The sequence below is a fragment of the Cylas formicarius genome, unplaced genomic scaffold, assembly GCF_029955315.1.
Source record: "Cylas formicarius isolate icCylForm1 unplaced genomic scaffold, icCylForm1.1 PGA_scaffold_10__41_contigs__length_53128322, whole genome shotgun sequence".
Lineage (NCBI taxonomy): Eukaryota > Metazoa > Arthropoda > Insecta > Coleoptera > Brentidae > Cylas > Cylas formicarius.
Window position 1 is genome coordinate 39587065 of NW_026844214.1, and position 27504 is coordinate 39614568.

General features: G+C 33.2%; 3 protein-coding genes and 1 long non-coding RNA gene across 9 annotated transcripts; 2 read left to right on the forward strand and 2 right to left on the reverse strand.

Moving 5' to 3' along the window:
• The first annotated feature begins 4824 nt into the window (after positions 1-4824).
• On the forward strand, positions 4825-7287 carry LOC132706529 (tryptophan--tRNA ligase, cytoplasmic). The gene is made up of 6 exons (XM_060677937.1): positions 4825-4893; positions 4967-5152; positions 5200-5611; positions 5760-6013; positions 6408-6636; positions 6795-7287. The coding sequence occupies exons 2-6, from the start codon at positions 5026-5028 to the stop codon at positions 6985-6987; spliced, it is 1215 nt and encodes a 404-aa protein (XP_060533920.1). The 5' UTR covers positions 4825-4893; positions 4967-5025; the 3' UTR covers positions 6988-7287.
• Positions 7288-7480: 193 nt separating this feature from the next.
• On the reverse strand, positions 7481-22709 carry LOC132706182 (autophagy-related protein 2 homolog B). Of its 2 annotated transcripts, none has more exons than XM_060677476.1 (28): positions 22447-22709; positions 21564-21732; positions 21305-21448; positions 21149-21251; positions 20742-21075; positions 20468-20622; positions 20108-20253; positions 19892-20044; positions 19581-19839; positions 19248-19526; positions 18979-19188; positions 18643-18918; positions 18061-18236; positions 17576-17872; positions 17182-17526; positions 15810-16000; positions 15415-15602; positions 15114-15357; positions 14718-15009; positions 12930-13229; positions 12570-12868; positions 11310-11477; positions 10972-11140; positions 10459-10681; positions 10020-10294; positions 9808-9962; positions 7919-8068; positions 7481-7866 (listed from the first exon to the last, which is right to left on the reverse strand). In XM_060677476.1, the coding sequence occupies exons 1-28, from the start codon at positions 22615-22617 to the stop codon at positions 7636-7638; spliced, it is 6102 nt and encodes a 2033-aa protein (XP_060533459.1). In that variant the 5' UTR covers positions 22618-22709; the 3' UTR covers positions 7481-7635. The 2 variants fall into 2 exon arrangements, with proteins under 2 accessions (XP_060533459.1, XP_060533377.1); XM_060677394.1 differs by having other exon boundaries at positions 7482-7866; positions 20108-20256.
• A 544-nt stretch (positions 22710-23253) lies between these two features.
• LOC132706301 (E3 ubiquitin-protein ligase TRAIP-like) lies at positions 23254-25287 on the reverse strand. Of its 4 annotated transcripts, none has more exons than XM_060677685.1 (7): positions 24963-25287; positions 24699-24914; positions 24381-24641; positions 24204-24326; positions 23887-24127; positions 23641-23742; positions 23254-23552 (listed from the first exon to the last, which is right to left on the reverse strand). In XM_060677685.1, exons 1-7 carry the CDS (start codon positions 25073-25075, stop codon positions 23331-23333), a joined length of 1278 nt encoding a protein of 425 aa, XP_060533668.1. In that variant the 5' UTR covers positions 25076-25287; the 3' UTR covers positions 23254-23330. The 4 variants fall into 4 exon arrangements, with proteins under 4 accessions (XP_060533668.1, XP_060533748.1, XP_060533585.1 ...); XM_060677765.1 differs by having other exon boundaries at positions 24699-24802; positions 24872-25287; XM_060677602.1 differs by having other exon boundaries at positions 24699-25287.
• Positions 25288-25459: 172 nt separating this feature from the next.
• Positions 25460-26345, forward strand: LOC132706601 (uncharacterized). 2 transcript variants are annotated; one of them, XR_009619617.1, is made up of 4 exons: positions 25460-25643; positions 25692-25748; positions 25821-26084; positions 26158-26345. It is a non-coding gene; the product is annotated as an uncharacterized LOC132706601 (long non-coding RNA). The 2 variants fall into 2 exon arrangements; XR_009619610.1 differs by having other exon boundaries at positions 25468-25748; positions 26158-26344.
• Positions 26346-27504: the final 1159 nt, after the last annotated feature.

The window sequence follows — 27504 nt, forward strand, 5'->3', positions numbered from 1 at the left end:
GAGGAAGTTTGTAATAGCGTGTCCGAAATGGCCAAAAGAATTCTCACACAAAAGAGGAACATCAAAGAACAAAATGAACTGGTTCAAGCAGCATGATGAAGTAGTACCTAAGGGTGGTTCCGGCATGTTTTTCCTTTGAAAAAACGGGGACGGGTTTTTGGTCGGTGTAGAATCCGACATACTCCACATCACATCAGCAAGATTTTCCCTTCCCCTTCCTGGCTAAAAAAAAATATACCAAACCAATTTTTGCTGTGATATTGATAATTCGCTTAGATGCCGCTTGAATGCGTTTTTTCATATAATAACAGAAAATTCCACAATTCTCGAAAAAATTATATGGAGGAACATAACTTTCCTTTTTCATAAAAATAATACCGAAAGATATGTTGAGCCTTGTATTTACCAATTTTCGCTTGTAACTGCGATACTTGCGATAAATTGGATTCCATGCAGAGGATGAAGTTTTCTTATAATGATCTGTGGGCAATTATTATAAATAATAGCGACTGATTTATATTTGCTAAAGCCTTCAGTGGTACGTAATAAAAAAAAACTAGATTCTTATAATATTCTCTGCATGTGTTTCAAACGTTGATGAATAATAAACAATGATCATATCTTTAACCTGAGCAAGTTTTTTAAATTTTGTCTTGTCTAATTTCAAATAAATTTCTATTTTTCTTGTAAAAAAAATTACTTGGCATTAAAAGTCGGTAATTTTTATAGTAAATAGTAAGCCTATAGAGAACATTCTGGAACTTTAAAACATCCGATCGTGAATGGATGTTTTCTTACTTTTAAGTCATCTTCTAATGAAGCTTTTATTGAACTTTGAAAACAATCGCGAATGTTAACAAGTAAAACTAAGTTCCAAAAACAGTTTTTTCCTTTCTTTGATTATCTTTTATTTTGCTCAATTAATAAAGTAAATAAATAATTCGTTAGTTACTTATTCTACAAAAATCCCTTAGTTTTTGTTTTTAAAATGCTCAATGGCCACAAGCAAGCTGGTTAATGCAAATTGTAAAACTTAAATCTCGCCTTTTATAACGCCCGTGCAAACTTTGCAAACTTTCAAATTGAATCAACACGATACCCAGCAGAAACCCGATATTATCGATCTAACATTTGTAGCAGAGCACGTAAATTTAAAGGTGACAAATCCCGTTACGTTTGCTAGCTCGTTTTCATTAACGCCCAGCTAGAGCACCGCCGCAATACAAATAGAAACTAACTTTTTCGATTTATGAATAGTTTCGGATCGCAAACGAAAATGCTTCATTGTACTTTATCTCGAAATAATGAAAATTTAATCATTACGAAATATCGGTGTTGTTTAGCGACCTATGATCGAAGCGTTTTATTTTCCTAGCCCTTAGTATTATTTTTAAAGTTTCTTTCTGCAAGTTCAAAGTACTTGAGGACCAAGGTTCACAGGAAAATAGATTCGTCCAAAATCCTTTAACTGTTTCTTAGAATTGTTATGAAAAGTCCTGGAATGTCTGCTGTGCTATACATTTAGTACAAGGTAGAAAATAATTAACTATATAACAATATATATGTAAATTGGGCAATATTACATACAAATAAACGAAATAGTTATTAAAACAATGTCTTTGGACTTCCATTGCCTTCATTTAAAATATATCTCAACTCAATTATTATGTAAATATTATAAATGATTCTCTTGATAATGGTTGAAGATACATTGCAATCGAAACGTTGAGATATAGAAATAAGTTTTAAATAAAATAAAAGTTTATGCTTTCAATCACAATTTAAAACTCAATACAAGCAAAATCACAAGTCTTGCTTTTTGCTGGTCTATAATAATGAGAAGTTTAACAAAACCAATTTATACATAAAAATTCAAAATATACATGTTTCACAGGTTAATAAAGCACACAAATTTGGGCGTCATTTTTGACACGGGATAATCGTTTGAAACGCACGTCGGGAAAGAACTTCAAAAGATTCAGCTTGTTTGATTACATTGATTGATTACAGTATACCCTTTACACATCGCATAACACCCTATCTAAATTTTAATAAATTATTCAATATAAAGTATCGCAGAAAATATCACATGCTTTGTTTTGTAAATAGAATTGACGGTCAGTCGCCCTATCTGACACGTGCTTTTGATGTTTATCCTAACACCAGAGAATTGATTTTAGATTGAAGCAACATAAAACTTTTAAAAGCCTTTCGTCTTTGTTGACGGCTAGTAATTGGAATGCCATACCTAATCATATCAAATTACAAAGAAATAACATATCTTTTACTGGAATAAAATTTTATGACGTAAAATAAATGCAGTTCTTTTTATGTTACGCTTTTCTGTGGCTCCAGTTGTCGTTATCGAGCTTCTATCCCTATTTCCTTCCGGTTCCCCTTGGCGCGCGTCTCCTCCATCCAATGAATGATGTTATATTTAGTTATACCTATATATTTTTTATCGTAGTTCATAAAAATATTTTTCTTATACTTACAATATATAATTTTTCAGTTAATTCGTTTCTGCACACCACAGGTATGTTCAATTCCTGTGTAATCGTTTTTTTTTTATAATCGCTCTGTAGTCACTTTTGACGAGCAAGTGTACTGTATAATAAGTGTTGTTTGTACAGTCTCGCAAATAAAACAGTTTGATTGATTGATTTATTGATTGAGATATAATTTTAGATAAAGGCATTCCAATTCGAAATAAACAGTTTTTTACTACTCTTTGCCTACGTGCTTCAAATAAACATTGAAAAAGTTATTGTCATGATAATCGTAGTTTTACAATACAAGAAAATGTGGACAAAAATGTGTAAATAATATCTATTATTGTAAATTGTCGTATTTTTACAACTACCTACATGAATTATTATGGTTAAGAAATACAAAAATTGAATTAATTTTGTTATTTCATTTAAACAATAAACATTTTCGTGTTTACCATTTATTTCTTAATAATAATTGTTTTTCCTCCCGAGTGGTCCTAACGGCACGGAATAATGTTGAGGTTTTACTAGTCCGCACCATATAAAAATAAAATATGGCATATGTTTTTGGTAAAAAACTAGTAGTGACAACATGACTGGGGTTAGGATCGTTACGATCATTTCCGCCAACCTCAACCCAGTAAATACATATATTATTATCTATAAAAATGAATCTGGCCCACTGGGTTATTTTCCTCGGTATTTGTACATCATTTTATATATGGTATGATCTGGTGTTGATATATTCTTACACGGATTTATTGAAGGGAGTCGCGATGAAATCCCAAGAAACGTTCCCCTTTAAAAAAAGTATTTACCTAGTTACCGATGAACAATGCTACGAAAAGCATTGTGCGGCAAACGGGTTAGTTCGCGGGTGCACCAGTCTGTTTGGAGCACTGTGAATGCGTTTCTCGCCTCTCATTTCCAAAGGATTTCGGCATAAAAGGCGCATTTAACTTATGGAAAAGCGAAAAGCCAAAGTAAATTCGAAAGTTAGTTTCAGTTTCCCATTATGGCTTGGCAACTTTTCCAAACTGGTATTCGCATTATATCCGAACAGGTGCCTGTTTTAGACTAATAACTATCGATTTGCCAACGAAATTTCCTCTGCTGCCTTCAAAATTAAACCGAGGGATTTTGAGATTCGTTTGTTGGTTTACGAGGTAAATTCGTTTTGTTTTAATTTTTGTTTGCATTGCAATATTGTTAATGCGTCCCAAACACACTCCAGAAATCCGCATACAAAAAGACTGTGCAATCCTGTCCTTGCATGAAGATTCCCCAACCGGGTAGTTTATCTATTTATGAGCAATTGCAGAATAACACAATATCAAACTGGAACAGGAATTATTAACCTCATGAGTTGGGCCAAATATTTGTTATATATCTAGATTTAGTAAAATCGAAATGGAAATAATTTGTTTTTCCCATTCTGAGCTCTACCGCTTTTTACAGTTTGTAAGGAATGTAGAGCTAGCTAATATATGAAGAAGAAGCTAGAACAGAAAACCAAATCCAATGGGGTTTAAAACAAATTTATACATTTTGGTAAGGAAGAGTCAGTATACCATTTTCTAATAATTATCATCTTTACTTATCAACTTTAAAATAACCCCGTTCTCGCCGCACTGACTCAATTGCGAAAGATGCATATTATTGCGGTATATTTAGTAGTACTGTCTTGTTACTTCTAAATCCCATGTCCTCCGGGAGACACTTGAGATGACGAAATTACAAATTCTGAACCAACCAAATTTCGCCTCTTATCGACAAATGGCAGAACGGGTAAAATAATTACAGATGTCTAACCAAACAAAAACCTAAATTGCGCCGCTTACAGATGGCAGCGTATGTCACTTATGTCGCCTATGTCACGCGCAATTCTAACGGTTTCCTCTGGGGCGGGAGACGCAAAAGTAATCGGGTAGTTCTACATATCACAATAAGAGAAATTTTGTGCATCAATAAAATCCCAAATTGTCGCAACAAAAGTCTAAATAAACTATTGGGCAGGCCTAATTGACCAACGCATGGAAACTACTTTTACGTTGTTTTTCTTGTGGGCAAATTAACTAAGGACATTCGCCCATTACCGACCACCGTCGAGGGTTTTACTTTAGAAACTTGTTACACAACAGGTAGGTATCATCACTGATAACGTTCTAGTTGAAGTAACTAATCTTTGGTTGATGAAAGAAGAAGATCCGTAGCTGTTTCCATATGACTCTAGCAGAATCGTAGCTTTTATAGAAAACACAGTCAAAATTGTCCACTTAATCTCGTGTGTTGCAGCGCGAAATCGTTAAGAAGAAGAATGGATCGTTAGTTTACTGGGCCCGTTATGACTACTGGCAAATAATTCGGACAATCCTGCCTGCGACAAGTAAGGAAGGAGAGGGTCAGTATCTGTAACAAAATATTTGATGGTACATGTGTAAGGGTTTGAACATAACCTGTTTTTATAATTTTAGCGGAACTTTTTAACACGTTACTAACATATTTTTCTTAAAAATTGAATTATAATTGTGCGATGTCAGGAGAATTAAGTAACAACATTCGTAGTTTATCAATCGATGAAAAAGAGTATGATGACTTTGTTGACCCTTGGAATGTAGTTAGTAAAGCGGACACAGGTGTGGATTATGATAAATTAATCAGTAAGTTTGTTTTCTGTTTTACGCCTGAACTAAAATATAATTTTTAGAAAGATTCGGCAGTTCAAAAATAGATGATGAGCTGTTAAGTCGATTTGAAAAAGTGACAAATAAACCGGCCCATCACCTTTTACGTAGAGGTTTCTTCTTTTCACATCGGGATTTGCAGCTAATTCTCAATAGATATGAGACCGGCAAACCGTTTTATTTGTATACTGGTAGAGGGCCTTCGTCCCTGTCAATGCATTTGGGCCACTTAATTCCATTTACGTTGTGTAAATGGCTACAGGATGTATTCAATGTTCCTCTGGTTATACAACTTACTGATGATGAAAAGACTCTATGGAAAGATTTAAAGGTGGAAGAGGCATATAAAATGGCTCTTGAAAATGCAAAAGATATTATCGCTTGTGGATTTAATGTTAACAAAACTTTTATTTTTTCGGACTTTACATATCTGGGGTAAGACTATTGCATTTCTTTTTTAATTTAATTTAGTTATGGATTTTTAAATTTTACGCTGCGCAAATTCATTGCGAGCAAATATATTCATTTATTTTTTATTTATAGATTCATTACATTACTGATTAAAATTGACATATATTTTTAGACAGAGATCCGAATTTTACAGAAATGTGATTCGAATTCAAAAATGTGTCACATTCAATCAGGTCAAAGGGATTTTTGGGTTTGATGATAGTACTGTAATTGGTAAAATAGCTTTTCCTGCAGTGCAAGCAGCACCAGCCCTCTCAACATCCTTTCCGGATATTTTTGGGGATAAGAAGATCCCCTGCCTTATACCATGTGCTATAGATCAGGATCCATATTTTCGGATGACTCGTGATGTTTGTCCCCGTATAGGTATATTAAATCACAAATTTATACAGATAACATATTGTTTTCATTTAAAGTATTTTTGAGTTAATTGCAATAATAATTATTCATACATTTTTATCCCTGGTTCTGTAAAAGATTAAAAGAAAATTTTCCACTGAACTCTATATTTATTTAAATTTTTCCTTAAATATTGACAAGTACTGTTGCATCATTCAACCTTATTGGTACATATAAATGAATTCCTGTTTTTTAAAATGACCATTTATAATTTATGTTCTATTTAGAGGTTAACTTTTAATGTATTTTCGTAGTACCTATCTAACTGAACTATAGACCAAATGACAGATATATTTCCTGAGAATCACGTCTAAGTTTCAGTCGTACATTTAAGATGTATATAATTTCATATTTTTTTCAGGTTTTGATAAACCTGCATTGCTGCATTCCAAATTCTTCCCGGCTTTGCAAGGTGCAAAAACTAAAATGTCTGCTTCTGAAGCTAACAGTACCATTTATGTCAATGACACACCCAAACAGTTAAAAAATAAAATTAATAAGTATGCATTTTCGGGAGGTCAGGCAACAGTGGAAGAACATAGGGAAATTGGTGGAAACTGTGATGTAGATATATCTTATCAGTATTTAAGGTTGGTATGGTCTTAAAATTTATTTTCTTAAAAAATCTATTTTTATTTAGAGCAATTAAAGAAAACAAAATTAGCCTTTAAGGTCTGTAAACTGCAAATGTTTCCTATAATTTATTTGAACTTTGAACAATTTAAAGCACATGTACTTGGTATTTTAGATTTTTCTTAGATGATGATGACAAATTGGAACAAATCAGGAAAGATTACACAAGCGGGAAGTTGCTGACTGGAGAACTAAAGAAAATTCTAATTGATACACTAACCCCAGTTTTAGTTCAACATCAAGAGAATCGAGCGAAAATTACAGATGATGTTTTAGAAAAATTTATGACACCAAGAAAACTGTTGTGATAATGTTACAAAGTATTTTTCTTTAAATTTTTGAAGTACGCTTTAAATTTTGCTTCCAAACAAGCAACATTATTTATTTAGAACTTCAACAGAGTAATGACAAATTTTTTACTGATTTTACATAAATTATGGGAACCCGTCTGCTAAGAAAGTATTCCGTTTTTTCACCAAGTAATAATTTGGTGATCATTTTTATTTCTTGTGAGCTTAAAGAGAATTTGTACTAGCTGAATAATTGGCAAAATGGGTATTTATTTAATTTATAAAGTGTGTTACTTTACGCTATTGTTAAAAATCTGCAAAATAAAACTGTTTTTTTTAATACATTAATATTTTCATTGGTTTCAGCAAACCAAAAAGTTATTCAGTTTTTTGCTTCTTTGCTTTTGCTAGGATGGGTGGCAGTAAGCGGAGCAATTCAAGCTTTTAAAACTGAAATGTCAACGCTATAAAAAATTATTATATTTTTAAAAATATTTGAAAATTAGTCAAAAATTGGTATTAAAATATGACACTATTCAAAATGTAATTCACACCACACCTAAGAAATTGTTTAATTATTTACATAACAATTTAACAAGTCCTATACTAACACGCAACAGCCAAGTTGAGTGTGCCTGTTATCAAATATCACATTTTTTTAAGGATTCATAAATCATGTGTTCGCCACTTCTGATTGGCTTCTTTTCGGGCGTCTGGCACTAGTTGGCTCTGCATTCCACCTAAAACGTTTGTCGTTGCTTCTGAGGCTATTACTAATGGTTTGAAAATTGTGGGAGGAATTTGCCTAATCACGGCACCGACTGCGCCAGTATATCCTTTTTGCTCTTTTTCAAGAGCTGCCAGTTGTAAAATATTATCGGCAGTTTCACCAATTCCCTTAAAATGGAAGGACAATGAACATTGTCATCAGTTTTTCACATTTTCCTACCTCTTTTACAACCATACAGGCGTTAGTAAGTCCTTCCCTAATATCCTGAGGCTGATGATACCTTTTTTTGCGTCCTCGTTGTTTGGCTAACCTTTTGGTTCTAATACTGGGCCCAGGAGATAACATATCGTAGGCAGTTTCGGCGGTGATCTACAGAAAAAAATCGGTTTAGTTGTATATACAGGATGCTTTAAAATCCAATATCCAAATTTTGAATAGTCTTTCTTGTAGATGTGCTTTATGACTGATCTACAGTGTTGAAAGCTTATGTTATGAACCTAAAAACTCAAAGTTTAAGTTGTTTAAATTAGTTCCGTTAACGCAGTTCAGCGGGGATGAACTAAAAAATATCTCCCTGTATACTTGAATCACGTAATCTAACTCACAAGTGATAACCAAAACAAAAAGAGCATAAAAAATAAAACAATTTTCTAGCGACATTTTTTTTGGCGTTATATAACTTTTCCTCTTTTTTGAAGCGTGCGCACTTAAATAACGTTTTCCATAAAGTTCGACGCTACATACGCAATGTGTTGTAATATAATAAGTTTTGAAAATAACAAATAATGTGGGCAATCATTTGAGGCATATTATTATAAGGTGCGCGGGTTGATCTTAATACTTTAAAAAGAAAAAACAAAACATTCCTGGAATTGTAACACCAAGGAGATGAAAAAAACTGGCTTATTTCAAAGCGAAAAATATATCCAAAAGATCTTGTTACTCAATCTGGAAATACTACGGTGTTTCAAAACTGAACTTGTATTAAATAATACAAGGTGATCAACTTTGAGAGAGATGAATCCACGCTTACATCTACCCTCGCCCCCCCACTATTAACTCGTAAAAATTAAAACAAAATATATGTTTTAAATTTATTAGAGAAAAAAATATCTGTGTATAAAAAAACGTTTATCTTATAGATATTAAAAATATACAGGAACTAAATTTTAATGCCTAATGATTTTATAAACCCACCTATTGTTTAAGAGAATACTTTTTTTGACCACCTTAATTTTTTTTTTAAGGAATTTGTAAAACTCCAAACAACTTAAATTCCAGTTGCACCTTGTAATCATGGTTGATTTCAAAGTACTCCTCAGATGAAGTTGACTTTTTTCACTACAAAAGGTTTTTATAATTGAAAACACTCTTTCTTCCTGTGTATGTGTACTGGGTAGGCAGAGTGCAAACTCAACTACCAAAGATTTTTTAAACCTAAGTTGATTTTTTGTACAATTGTCAGAAACTTCAAGTTATCGGACACAAACATTGATATCATTAGCTTGCCAACTTTCCAACTTTTTATTGGTTACAAATTCCATTATTAAAGAAATAGTTCAACTTCATTTATTAATGTTTTATTATATAATTTATTTATTATTATAATAAAATATTTTTTATTGCGGTTTGCATTTCTGAGTAATGTGGTATGTTTTGAAGTAACACCCATTTAAATGTATCCAACATTTAAGATGGAGTGTGAAGTAAAACTCAACTACAGTGGTTTTTGTGGAATTAAGATTTGTATTTAATTCATTATCTGGAGCATATTTTTTAAAATGAGAGGAATGAAGCACTCCTATTTTTTTGCTTTTATTTTGCACTTGAGTTATATATATTTTTAGACATCCTACTGCTGATATTTCCTTACCTTGTATAAGGAAACTTGTTTTATCGAAAAGTGCTGCAGCTTTATGCACAAATAAAACTTTGAAATTATGGGGCATTTTGGAATTGACGAAAAATACAACTTAAGAGTGGGAAACAGTTGGGTGATAAAGTATAGCTATATTAAAAAAATAAATATAAAAAATAATAATAAAAAAAAAACGGAACCGTACCGGCCAATCCTGTTGGGTTGGTCAGTCTGAATAAAATGATCTTACCTGAATCAGATAAATTATTCTGGTGGTAAGCTCCAACGCTGCCATTGCAGTTGAAGTTGTAAAACTGTTTGCGCCTCGTTGAAGTCCTCTTACTATTCTTCCATCCTTTTGGTACTGCTCAATGGGTAACCAGAATAAATCCCTTACACCTTGAACTATATAAAATAATGTTGCTCAGTCAGACAATTTTAAAAAATAAACCATGTGCTTACACAGTTGCAATAACGCGTGCATTGGCCCCAGACCACCTAATATTGTCGACAATTGGTTTCTTTTAATGTCACTCAACCACTCTTGCAACAAAAAGTGAATCAATTTTGAGAATCCTAATAACCCGTGCCGATGAACTATTCTCTTCAGCTTTAATTCTGAACAATTTAACTGGCCAAGTCCCATCAATAGCCCGGCCAACGGACCATGAGTCATATCAACCCTTTTACCATGATAATCTATACGGATAAAGACATCATGAGAGAACACCACCTTCCTGCAACAAAAAGAAAGGGTTCTTAAAATAGATGGCAGATGCCGGTGGGTTTAAGGATATTCAAAATCTATTTACAGACAATGCTGCAAACTGCAATGAAATTAAAAAATATTAGTAAAATTTAGATATTTCTGTAGTTTCAATGCTGTCAATGTGCCGCTTACCTAAAGTAAATTGGCGCATCGTCAGTTTCATTGACTTCTGATATATTAGCTTCCCCCTCCAAGTCCCTATGGAGTCTACTTTCTTCCATAAGCAAAATTAGATTTTCATTTACAACTTTTTGTGCATGATGTATAATTTCTTCTTCATTTTCTTCAGCTATTGTCATAACCGGGGGTTGGTGCGTTGGGGTACTGTGCTTGGAAGATGACTCGGCCACAGGTTCTGGAAAGGACAAATAAATTTTTTTTTGGTAGGGGACATTCTAGAATACTCAAAAGTTTTGCGCACAGTTTTTTATTCAGGTTATCCAACTTATTTATTTAATTATTATTATAATTAGGTTTAAAAAAATTGTCTCAATCTTTAGGTTATTATTCATTTCCAACATTTCGACTGCATAAGTTGCAGCTATCTAAATATCCTTTCACAGCAAATAATGCAGGAGGTCGGGCGACTTGGAAATTAAAGTATTAAATAAATAAATTAAAACAATTTCCTAAACTGAACATTACCTGCGGGCAGCGGAGAAGCTTCTCCGCCAAGCTCCTTAAAAAATTTTATGAAAAACAGTAAAGAATCCTGATCAATGTTCAATCGAATTGGAAGTAAGGAGATCTTCAAACAACATTCCTGAGTGCTCAGTTTTGGATCCGGCCTGATGTGTACTGCTTTTATGACTACCTAAAATCATTAAACTCTTTGATACTAAAATAATCAAAAGTGGAAATGTGGCAAAACTTTTTTAAAAAAGAGAGAAAATTATTTTTAATGTTTTAAAATTTATAAATTGTCTCTGTCGTTATTTATACGTTTTACTGAGTCATCCTCAGAACATGAAAGCCATACTAACCATATTGGAATGGTATTTTTTGGGCCTTGCTTGACTAGTATATTGATATAGGAATTTATTGATTTGGCTTGACTTTAAACGGTCTCTTATCTCTATGTCGCATATCAATAGAACTTGACGAGATGCCTGAGCTGTGTTTTCTGGATACCTCTCATGTTGAAAGCGAACCTAATAAAAATATATTTTTCAAAGAAACTTCCACAGGCTACTGTAATACTTTTTACAAAACTTCTGGATTCCTCCTGCGTCGGTTTTTGCTGAGTCGAAATTGCTGACGTCTCGCCAATCATCCTGTTGGCTTCTTCAGAGCTTGACTGAAACTGGCTCGCATTTTAATCTGTACCTGCGTATATATTGTTTGAGGAGGCAGTGCTAAATGAGAGGCATGAACACCGTCTCGGATGACCGATTCCCATGTTGGTGACAGGTAAAGACCAGAGTCGCGGTTAAGATTGTTAGGTTACTTATAGATTTCTATGGACTCTTGGATTTTTCATTGGTAGAGGCACTGATTACATGCAAGAATTTTAGTTTTATCGAATAAAATTTTATATCCGGTTTCATGAGCGTGTTCGGCAACAGCAGATGAGTTTATTTGTCTTAGTCGTAAGGCTCTTTCGTGTTCTTTGAGCCTAGTTGATATTTTTCGTCCGGTCTCTCCAATGTACTTTTTGCCGCATATGCATAGAATGCTGTAAACATCTCAAATGGAATTTTGTCTTTGACGGATCGAAGATGTTGACAGATTTTCAGACAAGTGGTAAATCTGGTTTTGACGTTATATTTCTTTCGAACTTTTGCGGTCAGTGATGTTTTGAATGTAAGGAAGGACCACAGTGGCAAGTATAGGATTGCTTTCGACCTCATCAGCTGTTGCCCAACACACTCATGAAACCGGACATAAAATTTTATTTGATAAAACTAAAATTCTTGCATGTAATCAGTTCTTCTACCAACGGAAAATCCGAGAGTCTACAGAAATCTATAAACAACCTAACAATCTTAACCGCGACTAAGGTCTCTACCTCTCACCGATATGGGAATCAGAAATCGAGACGGTGTTTATGTCCAGTTTATGCAGGTACAGAGTAAAATACGAGCCAGTTTCAGTCAAGCTCTGAAGAAGCCAACAGGATGAGGGGCGAAACGTCAGCAAGTTCGACTCAGCAAAAACAGACGCAGGAGGGATCCAGAAGTTTTATAAAAAATAATAAAAATATATTTTATTTTTTGCTGCAAAATCAATCATTTTTTCAATACCTTATTGAGCTGTAGTTCCATAAGAACATTGTGGTCTCTGTTTTCGCCGCCCCTCTCCATCCAATGCATTCCAATTAACTTCTTATCCGTTTCTGCGTCTATGGAAACTTGATTTTTAGAATTGGAAAATGTTACTTTGTGGCTCAATTGTTTTTCGGAAAATCTCACTTCCTTCTTCCTATTTTCCTGGTCAGGTTCTTTAAAGTCATTCCCACCATACATCTGCCACACCACAGTCATTTCACATAATGTGTACCTCACCACAGGTGTAGGAAAATGTTTAGGCGGTTGTAGTAGATCTAAAATAAAAATACATCGAACTAATGACATTAAACTAGATGCTATCACAAAAGTTTTTACCCCTTTTACCGATGGGCGAACAAAAATGATTCTCTATGACCCGCACGGGTTCATCTGTTAACCATTGTATTTCGGAGACACCATCTTTGGGAAACATTTCAGAACCCACCTCGCTCCCAATAATACAAAATTCATCGTCTGTATCGCTGCTGACATTAAAGTGATAATCTTTTAGATCGCCAAGTTCTGCCGTAACTTGCGGCAGAAATTTTGATTGGGTCTTACTAAGAATCCGGTCCTTTTCGTCGGGAAAATAAAACACTTTAGTTCCCGTTGGTGCCATATTATATGACGTTTCCGCTGTAACAACAAATTCTATTCTTGAAAAAGGGAAACATTTTTAGTCCCCGTAGATTTTAATATTTCTGTAAATATTTCTATGTACTCAAAAAACCCGTGTTCTTGAGGTCCAGAACAGAAAGGAAACATGTAAAATATATTGCGATATATTAAAAATAGTTAATTGACCCAAAATACGTGCATGGTTTTCACTTATCTTTTTAGTATAAATATATGGGTAAAATAAGCAGTAGCATTATTACATTTCATTATCATTCCATCATGCTTAGTATTTACTATCGTTACTTTTCCCTTTTTGCGGATGATGCAGTTTTTACCCTTTCAGCAGCATCACCTGAGGAACTTAGCAATGCAACCAAGACAACTGTTGAGCAAATAAAACATTATGCAGAAATTAAAAAATTGCTATTAAATGAAAGTAAAACTAAGATGATCGCCTTTTCAACACGGGATTTAAATAAGAGTTTATTAATACGATTTAATGAAAGCGCAATCCAACGGAATACTTTCTGTTCATGGCGTTTCTTTCCCCTCGTTAAAAATGTACTATTTTTGTTATGTCCATTCCCGTCTCAACTACGTCTTGGTTTGTTGGCGAGGTTCCCCACGTGCGGAGCAAGTCTTTAGGATGTAGAAACGCATTTTACGGACTATACTGTTTAAGCCGGGGAATTTATTATGTAAAAAGCAACTCTAATCTTTATATGCTCTCAAGAAACTCAGATATTCAGTACCATTTAAGACCAAATCTTAACATAACACAACAAATAGTGCTTTCGTTTTGATTGCAAAGATTTATAATAAATTGCCAATCGAACTGAAGGAGATAGCTAGTCAAACAAAATTTAAATGCCTATTGCAATATTAAAGATTTTCTTTCTTGTGATGCATTTTATACGTATTTTTTATTAATTAATTTTACTAACATCATTTTATATTTGTACTATACTGACAACATCCAATACTTGTAACTCAAGTATTTTGGAAATAAAGCTATTTTTATCTTTATCTTTATCAAATGTAATAAAATGAATACAAGAAAAATTCGCGTCGAACAAAAAGATCTGATGAATTCCTATATAACAGAAAAACTTCAAATTTTGATGGTCACATCCACCAGTTGGTGAACAAGACGTTTTGTACGATTAAATTACTGAATAAATTCTTTGTTTAAAACCTAAAAGCAATCGGTTTAGATAAGCACATCTCTTATTTGAATCTCTTCCAAAGCCTCAAAATCGGGATCGTTAATTTCATGCCACGACGCAAGTTGGTTAGAATTCATCATCATTATTGCGATTTTTTCCTAGATATTAATTTGGTAGTAAAAAGATTGTGAATAAGAAAAAGGCAACCAATTTCTATCATGTGTGACCAATAGGTTTCTTGTTGGAGAGTAGCAATTTCCTTGTTTTTTTTAAAGAACTTTTAACATTTTAAGGACACACCTCCACAATATACACTAAAATTCAATAAAACATTTCTTACACTCATCGGTTCCGTTACTATCCTCCATAGCATCTACCAGCAATTCACTAATATGATCCTGTTGACTTTTGGTGAGTGAAATGTCTTGTTTAACATTTATTAAATCTTCGTCGGTCACGTGTTTGGGACTGGAAGATACACTCTCCCGTTTTGACAAATCTGGTAGGAGATCACCGTCGTTAGCAAAATAAGTTATTAGTTGCATGAGGGCTCGTCCGCTGTCCGAGCATGTTCTTATATGAAGTAAATTGTTGGACGCTCGAAAGTCTATGTGAGGATTCACGCCAACTTTCTAATAAAAATAATTAGTGTTATTGTAAACAAATTTTACACTCTTAAAATTTTATAAAAGATAGGAACTCTAATTTGGAAAAACTTAATTATCCCTGTGCTCACCTTGTCTGTGGTTTTTAGACTTATTTCAAACAATCCCAATTTCACTACGTTGACATAATCTTTGGCCAAATCCACTTTTGTTGAAGAAGGTATGCCATTTTTGGGTGGTGCTTTATCGCTAATGAAAAGGTTACAGTCTTCGAATATAAACCTTAGAGTGGAAAAATTTGAGGCGGCAGTTAAATGGGAAGACAAACTAAAGCTACCTATATTGACAACTGATCTTACAGGCAGATGCAGAGGCCTAAAATTTGTACACAAATTTGACAATATCTTGCTAGTTGACAAACATGTTCCTTACCTGTAATCGATGGCACAATCCCACAAATGTAAGTGCAATTCAGTTAAAACGTCTTTTGGTTGGTAACCAGCAATTGGATAGTCTTGAACATTAAAAAAATCGAGCAAATGTGATATCCACGTATTTGGTTCTCTGCACATTCTGTGCCTTAATGTAGCCTTGTTTAAGGCCAACGATACCTGGACAGTCTAAAACACCCAATAATCTGGCATGATAATAATTTCAATTATTTCTTCAACTATAAAAAAAGGTTTTAAAAAACTTGGACTGAGGTGGCTTTTACTTGATAGAAATCCATTTAACATAATTAAATTAGAACAAAAAATGTAATTTTGTTATAAATTGTGTTTTAAAATTCAAAAAACAACAAAAAAAATATTTAGATTGAAGAGTACCTTTATATGATGGGTTTCATGGTTTGCCTTAATTTTTATTGCAACGGTAAACATTTCCCTATCACCGCCCCGACCAGTTGAGTTTATTAACGTTTCATCGCCAGACTGGTAAATGGTAGGAAATAAATGTCTTCCGATTACACTTCCGACCTTGCGCAATGGAGGACTGGTACTTGGTACAGGCTGCATATCTAACAACATTTGAAAAACGTACTTCTTTAACGTTTAAGATATAAAAACGTTTACATTTTTCCACATGCAAGAAATGCAGATTAATTACTCAGATAAAAAAACATGGTAAAACACATTTTCCCTAAGCATTAGTAAGCAAATACCAAAATTTGTTGTTACTCAGCTAACATTAGAACCGAAAAGGTGAAAACTGAGGTGAGGTCTAAAAGAAAAGATAATGTGGCGTATTAAAATTAATGTTCCGAGTTTTATTGTAATTCAAGTGTTCTCGCTAGCTAGAGTGGCAGACAATTTTGCTCACCTTAAGTTTCATTATTAAATTAAATTTAATATTTACTGGACACTGGTGGCTAATATTTAAAAATAAGTGCTTTAAAAGTGTACTTATTATTTATATAGGCATTGCATAGTTCCGGAACGTAAAATAGGTTATGCCATCGATAAAAATGAATAAGAAACTGGCGGTCAAAGTTGCTTCAAAACACCTAACGCCAGTAAAAAATTAATCAAAATGTAGAAAATATATATTATTCTACCTAAACTAAAGAAAGATGCGTTACATTTGGGTAACTAATTTTGATTAAAAAAGGTATAGTAAGTACATAGCAGATAGTTACTAGAGATATAGAGACCCTACCCCTTCTAGTAATACAGGAATTAATAAACGAACTACGACAACATTTTTCGACAAGATCCATTCAACATGCGCATGGGCGAGATTTAAAATGTCGTATCTAACCAATGACCGGGTGGCATTCAGCAACCAACATGACAGCTGATAGACCGTCAATAAATTTGGATGCGGCATTTTTACGACAGTTTGTTCCCAAAATATGCCTAGATCTCGTTAAATGTACTGGGAAAACGATTTAAGTGTGTGGAAATCGTTGTTTTGAAAAAAAAAAGTAGCAAAAGTGCTTTTTAGTGGGTGAAATGTAGAGGCATGCGTGGAAAATACTTTCATTAATTTTTACAGTAATAGAGCCACTATATATTCTAATAGCTATAAGCAATTATATAATCTATATACTAGACTTGGGTTCATAAGAAAGTGTAATTGAGTACAGAATTTAGTGCATGTAAATATGAATAATTCTAATAAAAAATCGCAGCCTTTGCCAAATATTCTATCAATATACATCCTTAGCAAAGTATTCAAATATTATAAAATGTGACTTACCGCAGTGGTATAATTGTGCACCTCCCACTCGAACACATACATAGCCTAAATTATTATCACCTCGATATCCATTTACAATAAATATATCTGCATTGTTAACATTTAAAACAAATTCTCCCTGTTGTCCAGGTATCACATTATTAGTTACTGTATCTCTCACCGGAGGATTAAGCGATACTAGTCCTTCAACTACTTTTAAGGTTAATGCTATATGACTTTGAGACCTATACTTAGACTTGGATGAATTGTACGCAAGCTTTTGTGAATGCTTCATTTTGTCATACGTTGAATAAAAAATATTAGTATCCGATTCATCAGAAACATCACTGGAGTCACTCTCTGATTCTGGAACACGCGAAATATAGGAAAGTAAATCAAAAAAAGTACTACTTACCATACTGGAGACCGCTTTTGCACATTATAAATTTATCCTCAAATTCAAGAACATCGAAATTTCCATATGCGGTCCCTTTATACAAGTCGGAACTAGGTTTAGGTGCTGCTGGTTCCCACAGCAGTAAATCATTGCTAATCCTGTTATAAATCAGTTCATAAATGTGTTTCGATTCAAACTGAAGCGACACAGTAGGAATTAACAATTCTACTTGAATTTGTGAATTGGTGGCAGTCGATTTCATAAAATTATCCAACTCGCATCTATCACCAGGTATTATGAGTTCCTCAGAGTCGTCTACAAGAAAATAAAGTTTGTCTTGATGGTTCAAAAATTCTAAAAAATAGTTTCAAACATAAGATTTTTTAGTCCTGCAGGATGAAAAAATCGCAGATATTTAATAAATTATCTGATGAAAAATACAATTCAGAGTTGCTCTTTTATAAAAATTTAAAAAATAAAAAAATCACCAATTAATTAATCACCTCTATGTAATTTAGAATGCGGTGTATCACTCTCATGGACTACCCTTTTAGCAGCAAAAGGTCCAGGTTCCGTTCTTCCCTGATTTTCAAAAGCACCATAACAAGAATGTGTCATTGGATCTGGTTCAGTATCATCCTGAATGTCTACTTTTCTGGGAAAGACTTTAATGCTCAACCTATAAAAATTAATTACTTTGGGAGGTGTGATGTAATTTATAGGGTTAGGGGGGTACTTATATTCATTCTGATACCAATGGTACAGGCCATAAAGTTCTAGCATTAGAATTTTGAGAGCAGTTGAATTATTATCTATTATTACCTACTGTACCTTCCTGTACTTCACCAATTACATAATTACCTCATATCTTTACAAATCGTTAGTTATGACATAAAGTGCTAATTTAGCCCTAAATAAATTAGCTTCATTCAGGCACTTTAAACAATAAACTTCACAAAAAAGGACTGTGCCACTGAATTTTTCAGGTTATTTCCCAGCAAGTGATTAAAATTACATACATGTAGATATACCCATATATACCAAAAAAAAATGTTAGCTACTGCAACTAAACAACTCATTTTTACCTTGGGCGTGCCATATTATTTGGCTTTGAAGAGAAATAGGTATCATCCTGCCCAGCTTGACCAATGTGCAGGCCAGGACTACTATCACACTCATAATAATAAACATCCAATGTCTTGCAATCAACTGAATACTCGCCACAAGTCTGGTTTTTATGAAAAGCAGATTGAAATATGGCGTCAGACAATACAAGCGAAATGTAGTCTTTCCTTATATTCCTTTCCCACCATGGATACTTACTCAAATCATGTGGTGGACGAAAATCAGGTACAGGGAATCTAAAACACAAAGTTGTGAAAATATATACAAAAAAATTAGAATCCTTCAGATGACCATACCTTAACTTTAGATTAATCAGTGATGACATAATTTTTAGGTCCAAAATTGATTCACTGTTTAAAGGCATGAAACCTTCTGGTCTAGTCTGGTTCCCATTCCAGTAACCATCTAGTTTTTCTGAAGCAAAAATTGGAGGATAATTCAAAAGTGAAGTTATTCTATCGATTATGGATATGTCAACTTCTGCTGAACATTTATTCAAAGATATACTAAAACAAAGCGAGGCATTGGAGTGGCTAGAAACTTTGGTGGTACCAAAATTGCTTACGAAAGATCTGTCCTGGGACCACATTTTTTAGAAAGCATTGATTTTCCAGTCCGCTGTACATGTTTAAACCTAAGCTTAATGCTTGGTTTTGTCACGTTCGGCGAACCACTAACGTTTGGCGATAACTCAAAGTCAATCAATGGTATGTATTTAACCTTCTCGCAATTATATAAACATTCTAAAAGTTGTACTTTAGCAGCGGTCATCTGGCCAGATATTGAAAAAGATGAATTTGTAGTCTTTTCATCTGCTTCTACTTGGATCGGAGCCGCTAGTAACCTTAAAATAATGCAGTAAATATTTCTTTTCATCTCACCTAATATTACTATTAACCTCAAATGGCTTAAACGGCAAGCTTTTCCAAATGAAGAATTCATTTCGTTGAAATCTTTTCCGACATAGCCACTGAATGTAGTGTAGTCAATGTTGTTGAAAAATTTTTCAACAGTTTTTTGCATCTGTCTTACCAAAACCTGTTTGCTATCTGTAGATACAGACAATATATCTTCGTGTAACAGCACTACAGCAAGCGACACCAGTCTTATATGGAAGCGAGAGATTTCAGCCGTGGGGTCTGTGTCAATATTGCTAACTAAAATGAAAATTCCAAAAATGCAAAAAATTAAATAACCTAATGTATTTACCCCTCCTACGACTGTGATGACTTTGATCTGTGGCTGAGCTGACCATACTAGAGCTGAAGCTTGATTCCATACTGCTACTAACACCTGATAATGTACTGTCATACATCCCACTAGCCGCTTCCTTCATTGGTATATATTCTCCAGTGCTGTCATCTTAAGTAATTTCACAAAAGTAAAAAAAATATGTGGAGAAAATTAAAAATAAACAAGACTTACCCATTGCACCTGTAGCCCAACCATGATTCTGTTGCAAATTTAGAGCTTGATAGTGTGGAAATGGATTTAACAAATTCTGTAACTCCTTTTCAATCTTTTCATAATCAGTATCCGTCATAGGTTTTGAGTTGAGTTTATCTTTTTGACTGCTGAAAATTTACTGTTTTATTGAAAAGTAACTTTAATTCATGAAATAAAGCTTCGTTTGTCCAACTTTATATAATATTAAGAAATCTTTGGCTTAGAATCATAATAAAATTAATACAAAGGGTTCAAATTTTCAAATAATTAACAACATAAATGTTAGTGAATTTCTGGTTTATAAGAAAAACCACAATCTGCTATTATTTTTTATTTTACCTTTTTCCATGTGACGGACTTGAAAACCCATCTATTAACGCCATTAACAAATAATACTGCCTAGGAGAGAGGAATAATATAAAAGCCCCCAAATTAACTTCAATCGCAACTTTTGGCCCTGCAATATTTTCAGATTGCTTCAATTTGATTCTGACCTACAAATACATAACAATAGCAAAACTTTTAAGGCTTTAAAAGCAGTGCAAATAAACTAAATATAAAGAATTCTGGCTCTTAGGCAATTATACCAAAATTAAATTAATAAATTACTTGCCTCTTGTCTATTACAAATTTTTCCAAACATAATAGTAAGATTTTCTTCATCTGATTCATCGGGACCAGAATCAAGACATTCAGTTTTTAAATTATTTTTCACCCCAGTATAAAAAAAAATATCGTGCTCTTTGGGATCACCAGTTTTTAGCTCAGATTCATCTGCGGCCTTGGTGAAAACTGGAAATTCAATACTAGATAATTTAACTCCCTCAATACACAATTTTTTTGTAGTAAAAGAAGGGACCAAGTAAGCTTTTTTTGTGTTGTCTTTGCTTATCTCCGTTGCTTCATCAGGACCTGGATCATTCCCACATTCATCAAAGTATTCAATTCTAAAATACACAATTTATAAAAATCATCATTTAAACCAAACCAATTATTTCACTTTTATAAGAATTGACTTACAGATCTATATTTAAAATTAATCCAACTCCTCTTTCTGCATCTTTTGCCAAATGTTCTATTTGAATACAAGTATCAACAAACCTAATTTTGATTCTGCCAACAACTACGATGAAATTTGATAAGCAATTAACATTCATTTGGCTAATTCCTACTTACTAGATTCAATAGTTTGCGCAAAAAGCTCTACTCCCTCAACTGAGTTGGTATTTTTATCATTAGCAACTTCCTCCTTTGCAAATTCTTCAGCCAAATGCATAGAGCTTGTCATGGAGTTCCACATAGACTCAAACATTGATGTTGCTAGGAAAATAATTAGATAAAGAGCTGACTACTACTTGCAAAAATAGTGTATTTTTTCAAAAAAATTATATGATCCTGCCATTCATGCGAAATTCCTTATGTAAAAAAAGCTCACCATCTTCTTTCCTCTGTTTTGGCTGAACTGTTAGTTTTAACCCACATATTTCTACATAGGATGGATCTTTTAAAATAGAAGTCCATGGCACATTAATATCTATTTTGCCAATATAGCCATCTACAAATTCTATTGGCCAATTTTGAGTTTCGCCCAGTTCATTGAGAGCCTAAAAGTCAAAATTTCAAAGAATCTCGAAATTAGTGTATTTTTTTGTAAATTTATTACAGTGTATAGTTTTGGTAGAGTGACTTGGTTTGAGTTCAAATATTAGGGAGTAGAGTGAGTTCTCTCTCAAGCTCCATCTCCTGAAACAGTATTTTAGCAGATGGCAAGAAGAGTATTAATTGATTTGAACGTTGCAATGTATTGCTTATTAAAATTAATAATTATAAGAATTAGAGATGGAAGAAAAAAATTGTGCCGTTCATCCAAGTATTGATTTTATACATCACATTTATTACAAACTACTTAACAAAAATCAACCTCACTCCACTTCAACAATGTCTAATATCCAAACCTATCTTTTATTTATACATCAAAGATTCGCCCTTAAAATGATTTAATAAAAAAAATCAGTAACAAAATAACAAAAGAATTATAATGAATCAACGAATTAAATGTTGAAGTCTAAATATCTACAGATCTACATCTACATCTTCAAGTCACATACCAAAAAAAAATAACTCTAGACAAGAAAGTCAGGAAATGTTATAGAATTTGCGCAGTTAATATATATTATAAATTTTTATAACTCAAGGCAAAAGGAAACATTGTTTATTGTTTTATCTATTCTTTAATAAAAATTAAATTGGAACAAAGCCGAACTCTTGAATTTGTATTACAGAAACAGTAAACCAATATTAAATAATTGTGTGTTTACCTCGACTGCCAGGCTGATTCTCTCGGCTGTACCTCGTCCATTAAATAAATCAAGATTTAGCTGGTCCCTAGTTATTTCATTTTCAATAAAATTGTTTAAGTACCGTTTTATCAAGCAAGTGCACACACTTTTCTTTATATATTCCGGAATTATGTTGGTGTACCAAGGCATTGTCAACCTTCAAAAATGTTACAAAATTAGTATTTACATGCGTTCTTTGTTTTGATATCCATTTGCGTGCTTTTGACAGTTTTCACTTGTTTTTCTCTGGTTGTTGCAGATCCCAGCTGAAACCATAGAATAAACTTTAAGATAGGTAGGATTTTGAGAGAGAAAATACAATTTTGCGCCCAATACATTAAAAACTTGCTTAATTTGTTATTTATTAACTTAACCAATTAAACTAAGACTAAATTACAGCACACATGGATATTTTGCTAGGCATGGAATCGACTAACTGCCGATCTTGCGTAAGTGCCAAGAGGTTTCTTTTGATATTATCTGGGGCGAACTGTTTCCGGCAAACGACTTCCCCGCCAGTGAGAAACCCGCAAGTTGGGAGCGATTCTATTGATTGGAGTTAAGTATGAACGCGTATCATGAATGCTCAAACGTATGAACGCGATTTAATGCTCCCCAATAATCAGTAGGAAACTGTAACATATACTGGTTTAAGACAGTTGAATTTTTAAAGTCAAATGATTTAGGTTTCGAAGAGGGATTCACGTGCCAATGGAAGAGACCACAAAATTGATCACATTGAACTTTTTAAAAGTGTTCTGAAGGGTACCAAAATAAATAATCATGTAAAAGCATAAGTAAATATTTTTATTAACAAAAAGTATAATAGTAAACAAATAGCTTCTTTTGACTAGAAAAAGTCTTTATTGCGCTTTTCGTTTACCAGTATTAGCAGAAAGTTTTTTGAATTTTGATAAGCTCACAGTGGATGAACCTTTTCTCTTAATACCACTGGCAACCGATTTTTCTTTAGGGGATGGGAATATATCCTCTTTACTTGATCCACCCAAGCCATTATAAAGCACATTAGAAGAACCACCTTTTCTGAAGTCAGATATACTTGTGGTTTGTTTGAATATGGAGAACTAGAAGTAAAATACAAAAACAAGTAATTGGCAGATTTTACATTTAGGAATTTGAGTTTTAGAACATACTAAAATGTTAAATCCTTACTTTGCTAGCTTCATTTGTATTTACTAATCCTTTGGTTTCAATACTATTTAGCAAGCCTAAACCACTTGGTTTCACCAATAGGTAAGGTGATACCTTGCTGATCTAAAAAATTACAAAAATTATAGATAGTAATTGTCCATACCCTTATGTTCTGATAAATAATACTTGAGCAATGGTTCCTAAACAAATACAAAAACATAATAAATTTATTTACTTAAATTCCTTAAAAAAATAAAATTTACTTGCATTTTCATATGGTGTTTCTGATGATTTTGATATATCAACAGAAACATTCATGTGATGAGTTTTTCCTATTACTGGTGTCCTGCTATAGTTGACAGGACTTTCGGTTATAATTCTCTGAATGCTATTGTTAAGGGAATCTGAATGGTTTTTGCAAGACGCCTTAACATTCAACTGAGAATATTTATCTTTTAAAAATTGTACTTCTTTGATATAATTTTCTTTAAGTATTTCCAATTCTCTCCTAAAAGTGTCCAAAGATATACCATAGTCATATGACAATATGCAAATACAGCAATTTAAATTTTCAATTTACCTACCTTATATCTTGGCTCTCAATTTTATACTTTGAAATTTGTTGTTCACAAGTTATATGACTTGACTGAATTTGATTCAACTGCTTCTGCAATTCTCTTTTTTTTCTGTCTGAGTCAATCAATGACCTGTGTGTAAATCGAAATTTCACTTACATGTAATATAAATTATAGATAGATTACTTCTTTAGTGTGGAAGCCAGTAATGCTAGCGATTCAATATTGGTTTCATTTCTAATGATATCTTCTACTTCTTTTCTAGTTCCAGTAAGAGCCAATTCCACATTTTCCATGCTTTTGATCCTACTTTTAAGATGATGAATTTCTGCATCTAATTTCTCACAGTCTTTTGCCCTCTTTTTAAAAAAATGGACTTGCTCTTTTAAACCCAGCACTGCTGAATTATGAGCTTTCTCTGTTTGTGTTAAATTTGATACTTCCTGTCTGTAATGATTGACACTTATTTATCAAATACAACATTCATATCACGAAGCAGTATACCTTAAACCTTCATTTTGCTTCTTGACTTTTCCATACTTTTCACTCAGATTCTGTAACTCTTTCTCTTTTAGTCTCATTTGATATTCCAAGCTGTCAAGTTTGTTCTGCAAGATGATTGGATCTTCATTAATACCTTCACAACTGGCAACATTAAAATATATCCTATGTATTACCCTTGGTGTAACTTTGTTTCTACACTGGGGGCAAGTTTTTGATCTAAAATTAACAGCTTTATAATTGTGATGTTTACAGTTACTAAAGTACCGTTCCATCCAGTGTGCAAGGCAATGATAATGAAATATGTGGCCACATGGTGTGACCGAAGTTTCGGAATTAGGCGTGAATAAATCGCTGCAAATCACACAATTTATATGCATATTATTTCAGAATTAAAATTCATTCAGAATTAACAGGTTTACGCATTTACATATCGCATCGGACCAATAAAAAAAAAACGCTTGAGGTTCTCATTTGATAAAAACTTCTTTCAAAAAAACTATATGCTGAAAAATATAAACGGCCGAAAATTCGTTTTTGTTTGAAGTGCAGCACAGAACACTTTTTTTTCTTTTCTTGGAATTTTCTTAACATGAGCTCGTCAACTAAGGGAATTCGCCCATTACCGACTACCGTTGAGGGTTTTTCATAAAAGTAAAAGTAAATTAAAAATGGACCAGTTACATTGTTCGCATTCACCGGACGTAGCGAAGCGCTCCCGATACGTGGCGGTAGCGACTGCGATTGGATGCGTGTTGGACGTTTGAATTTACATAGCCGTGGCGGAAACGTCCGGTACATCATGCACTACAAATCCAACGTGTTGTGGGGTAGACGCCATTTTTAGTAGCGAATTTATTTTTGCTAGGTAGCGGTAGCGAAGCGATGGGTATTGGCAGAATTTGGTCTTGAAAGAGGAATTTGGTTAAGGTGTATTGGACAGTGATGGTGAGTACAAAATTCCAACATAATAAATTTATTTATTTATTATTTCAGTTTCCCAACGGGAAAGTTTTCTCGAAAACCCCACGAATTTTCGAAGATCCTATGAAGGTATGTCTTTTTTCCAAACAAACGCAAATTACATTCACATGAAATAGAGATGCAATTTTAAGTTATTTGCAGAATGTATTTTCACTAAACCGAAGAAATATTGGACAGGATATGGAGAAACCTGAAAGATCTACACAGCCATCAAAGACAATATAGGGAAAACTGGAAGAGGTAGAGTTTACTAGGAATATTATCACCAGATTGATTAAATACATAGGGAGGACAAAACAGTTAATCTCCCTAACATAATACCTCTACAATGGTTCCAGGCATAATGAAAAAAAGCCCCTTAACAGGTGGAAACCACTCCAATCAGAGCAACATGTGTATCCCTGTGTAGGTTGTTTCAACAATTTTTTTATTGGTATAATTAAATTAATTAAAGGCTTATAACATGTTTTTATTTTAGAAGTACCTTGGCTAGGAAGTCGAAGAGTTTAATGTTTTATCTACGAAGAAGGCTAACAAATATCGAGGAAGGTCGAGTACAAGAAATTAACCTCTTACGAAATGCCATTGAAAGAAGTAAGAAAATCCAAGAGGAAAGAAATAAAATTTTGCACTTACTAAAAAAAGAACAATAATTTGAAAATATATTTTTATTTGTTATAAGAGCATATTTGCTATTTGGTTCCTTTCCTCATTCCTTACAGTTTTGGAAGTATTTGGTATTGGACACCTTCATTATCCTCAAATATTCGAATTGGTTCTGCTAATTCCAAAGTCATTTGACTTCCTTCGTTTTCAATTAAAATGTCCATAACGTCCTTTCTACTAATTTCTGATGTAGTAGGTCCTAGAATACAAAGATGTTTCCACTTTTTTGACACATGTTAGATCAGCAGCACTGCACACAAACACTGAAATAGATGTACCTTCGAAAAAAATCTAAATCTCAAAATCAACAACAAACAAGACACCATAACATACGTACACGTTGTCAGTCGCTACCGCTACGTATGGGGGCGTTTTGCTTCGTCCGCTGAATGCGACCATTTCCCTTCATGCACAGTAATGACTACTCTCAAATTTAAAAAAGCAGTCTAAAATTTATTGCACACCAAGTCTATTTACAAGCGTATAGCATATACACTAAGAAAGTTACATCCACGCACACACATATATTATATATATATATATATATATATATATATATATATATATATATATATATATATATATATATATATATATATATATATATATACAGTGTGTCCAAGATAAGGATGCACAGCATGGGGATCTCGGAAACTATAAGAGATACAGTGTCGGTTAAATTAGACAAAAGTTGCTCATTTTGATACCGAACAAGATCCCGTTTTACAAATTTGAAAATTCCAAGCCGTTCCGGAAATATCCGAGAAAAACCGAAATATTGCGATTTCGTTTTTATTATTTTTTAAAGCTATTTGAAAAGATATGAAAAAACGGAAAACACTTTTCCATTGGCACTTTTTAATCTCTCCAAATTGACGTTAACAAATTTTCATTACAGCGTTTCGATTCCATGGAACCACCATCAACTTTGATTTTTCTTATGGGACGGAAAAAAAGTACACACAGTATTAGGTTGTGCTTTTCATTGCGAATTCAACGATGTACGATACAATACGGTTACTTATGTTTTTATCCAGAAAAATGGATTTTTAATACATTTCAGCATTTAAATGGAGTAGGCCATGACAAAATGACATCCAGTCAATTTCAATGACACATTAATGTTATTTGTCTTTGTTATCAGTCGATCATAAGTTTA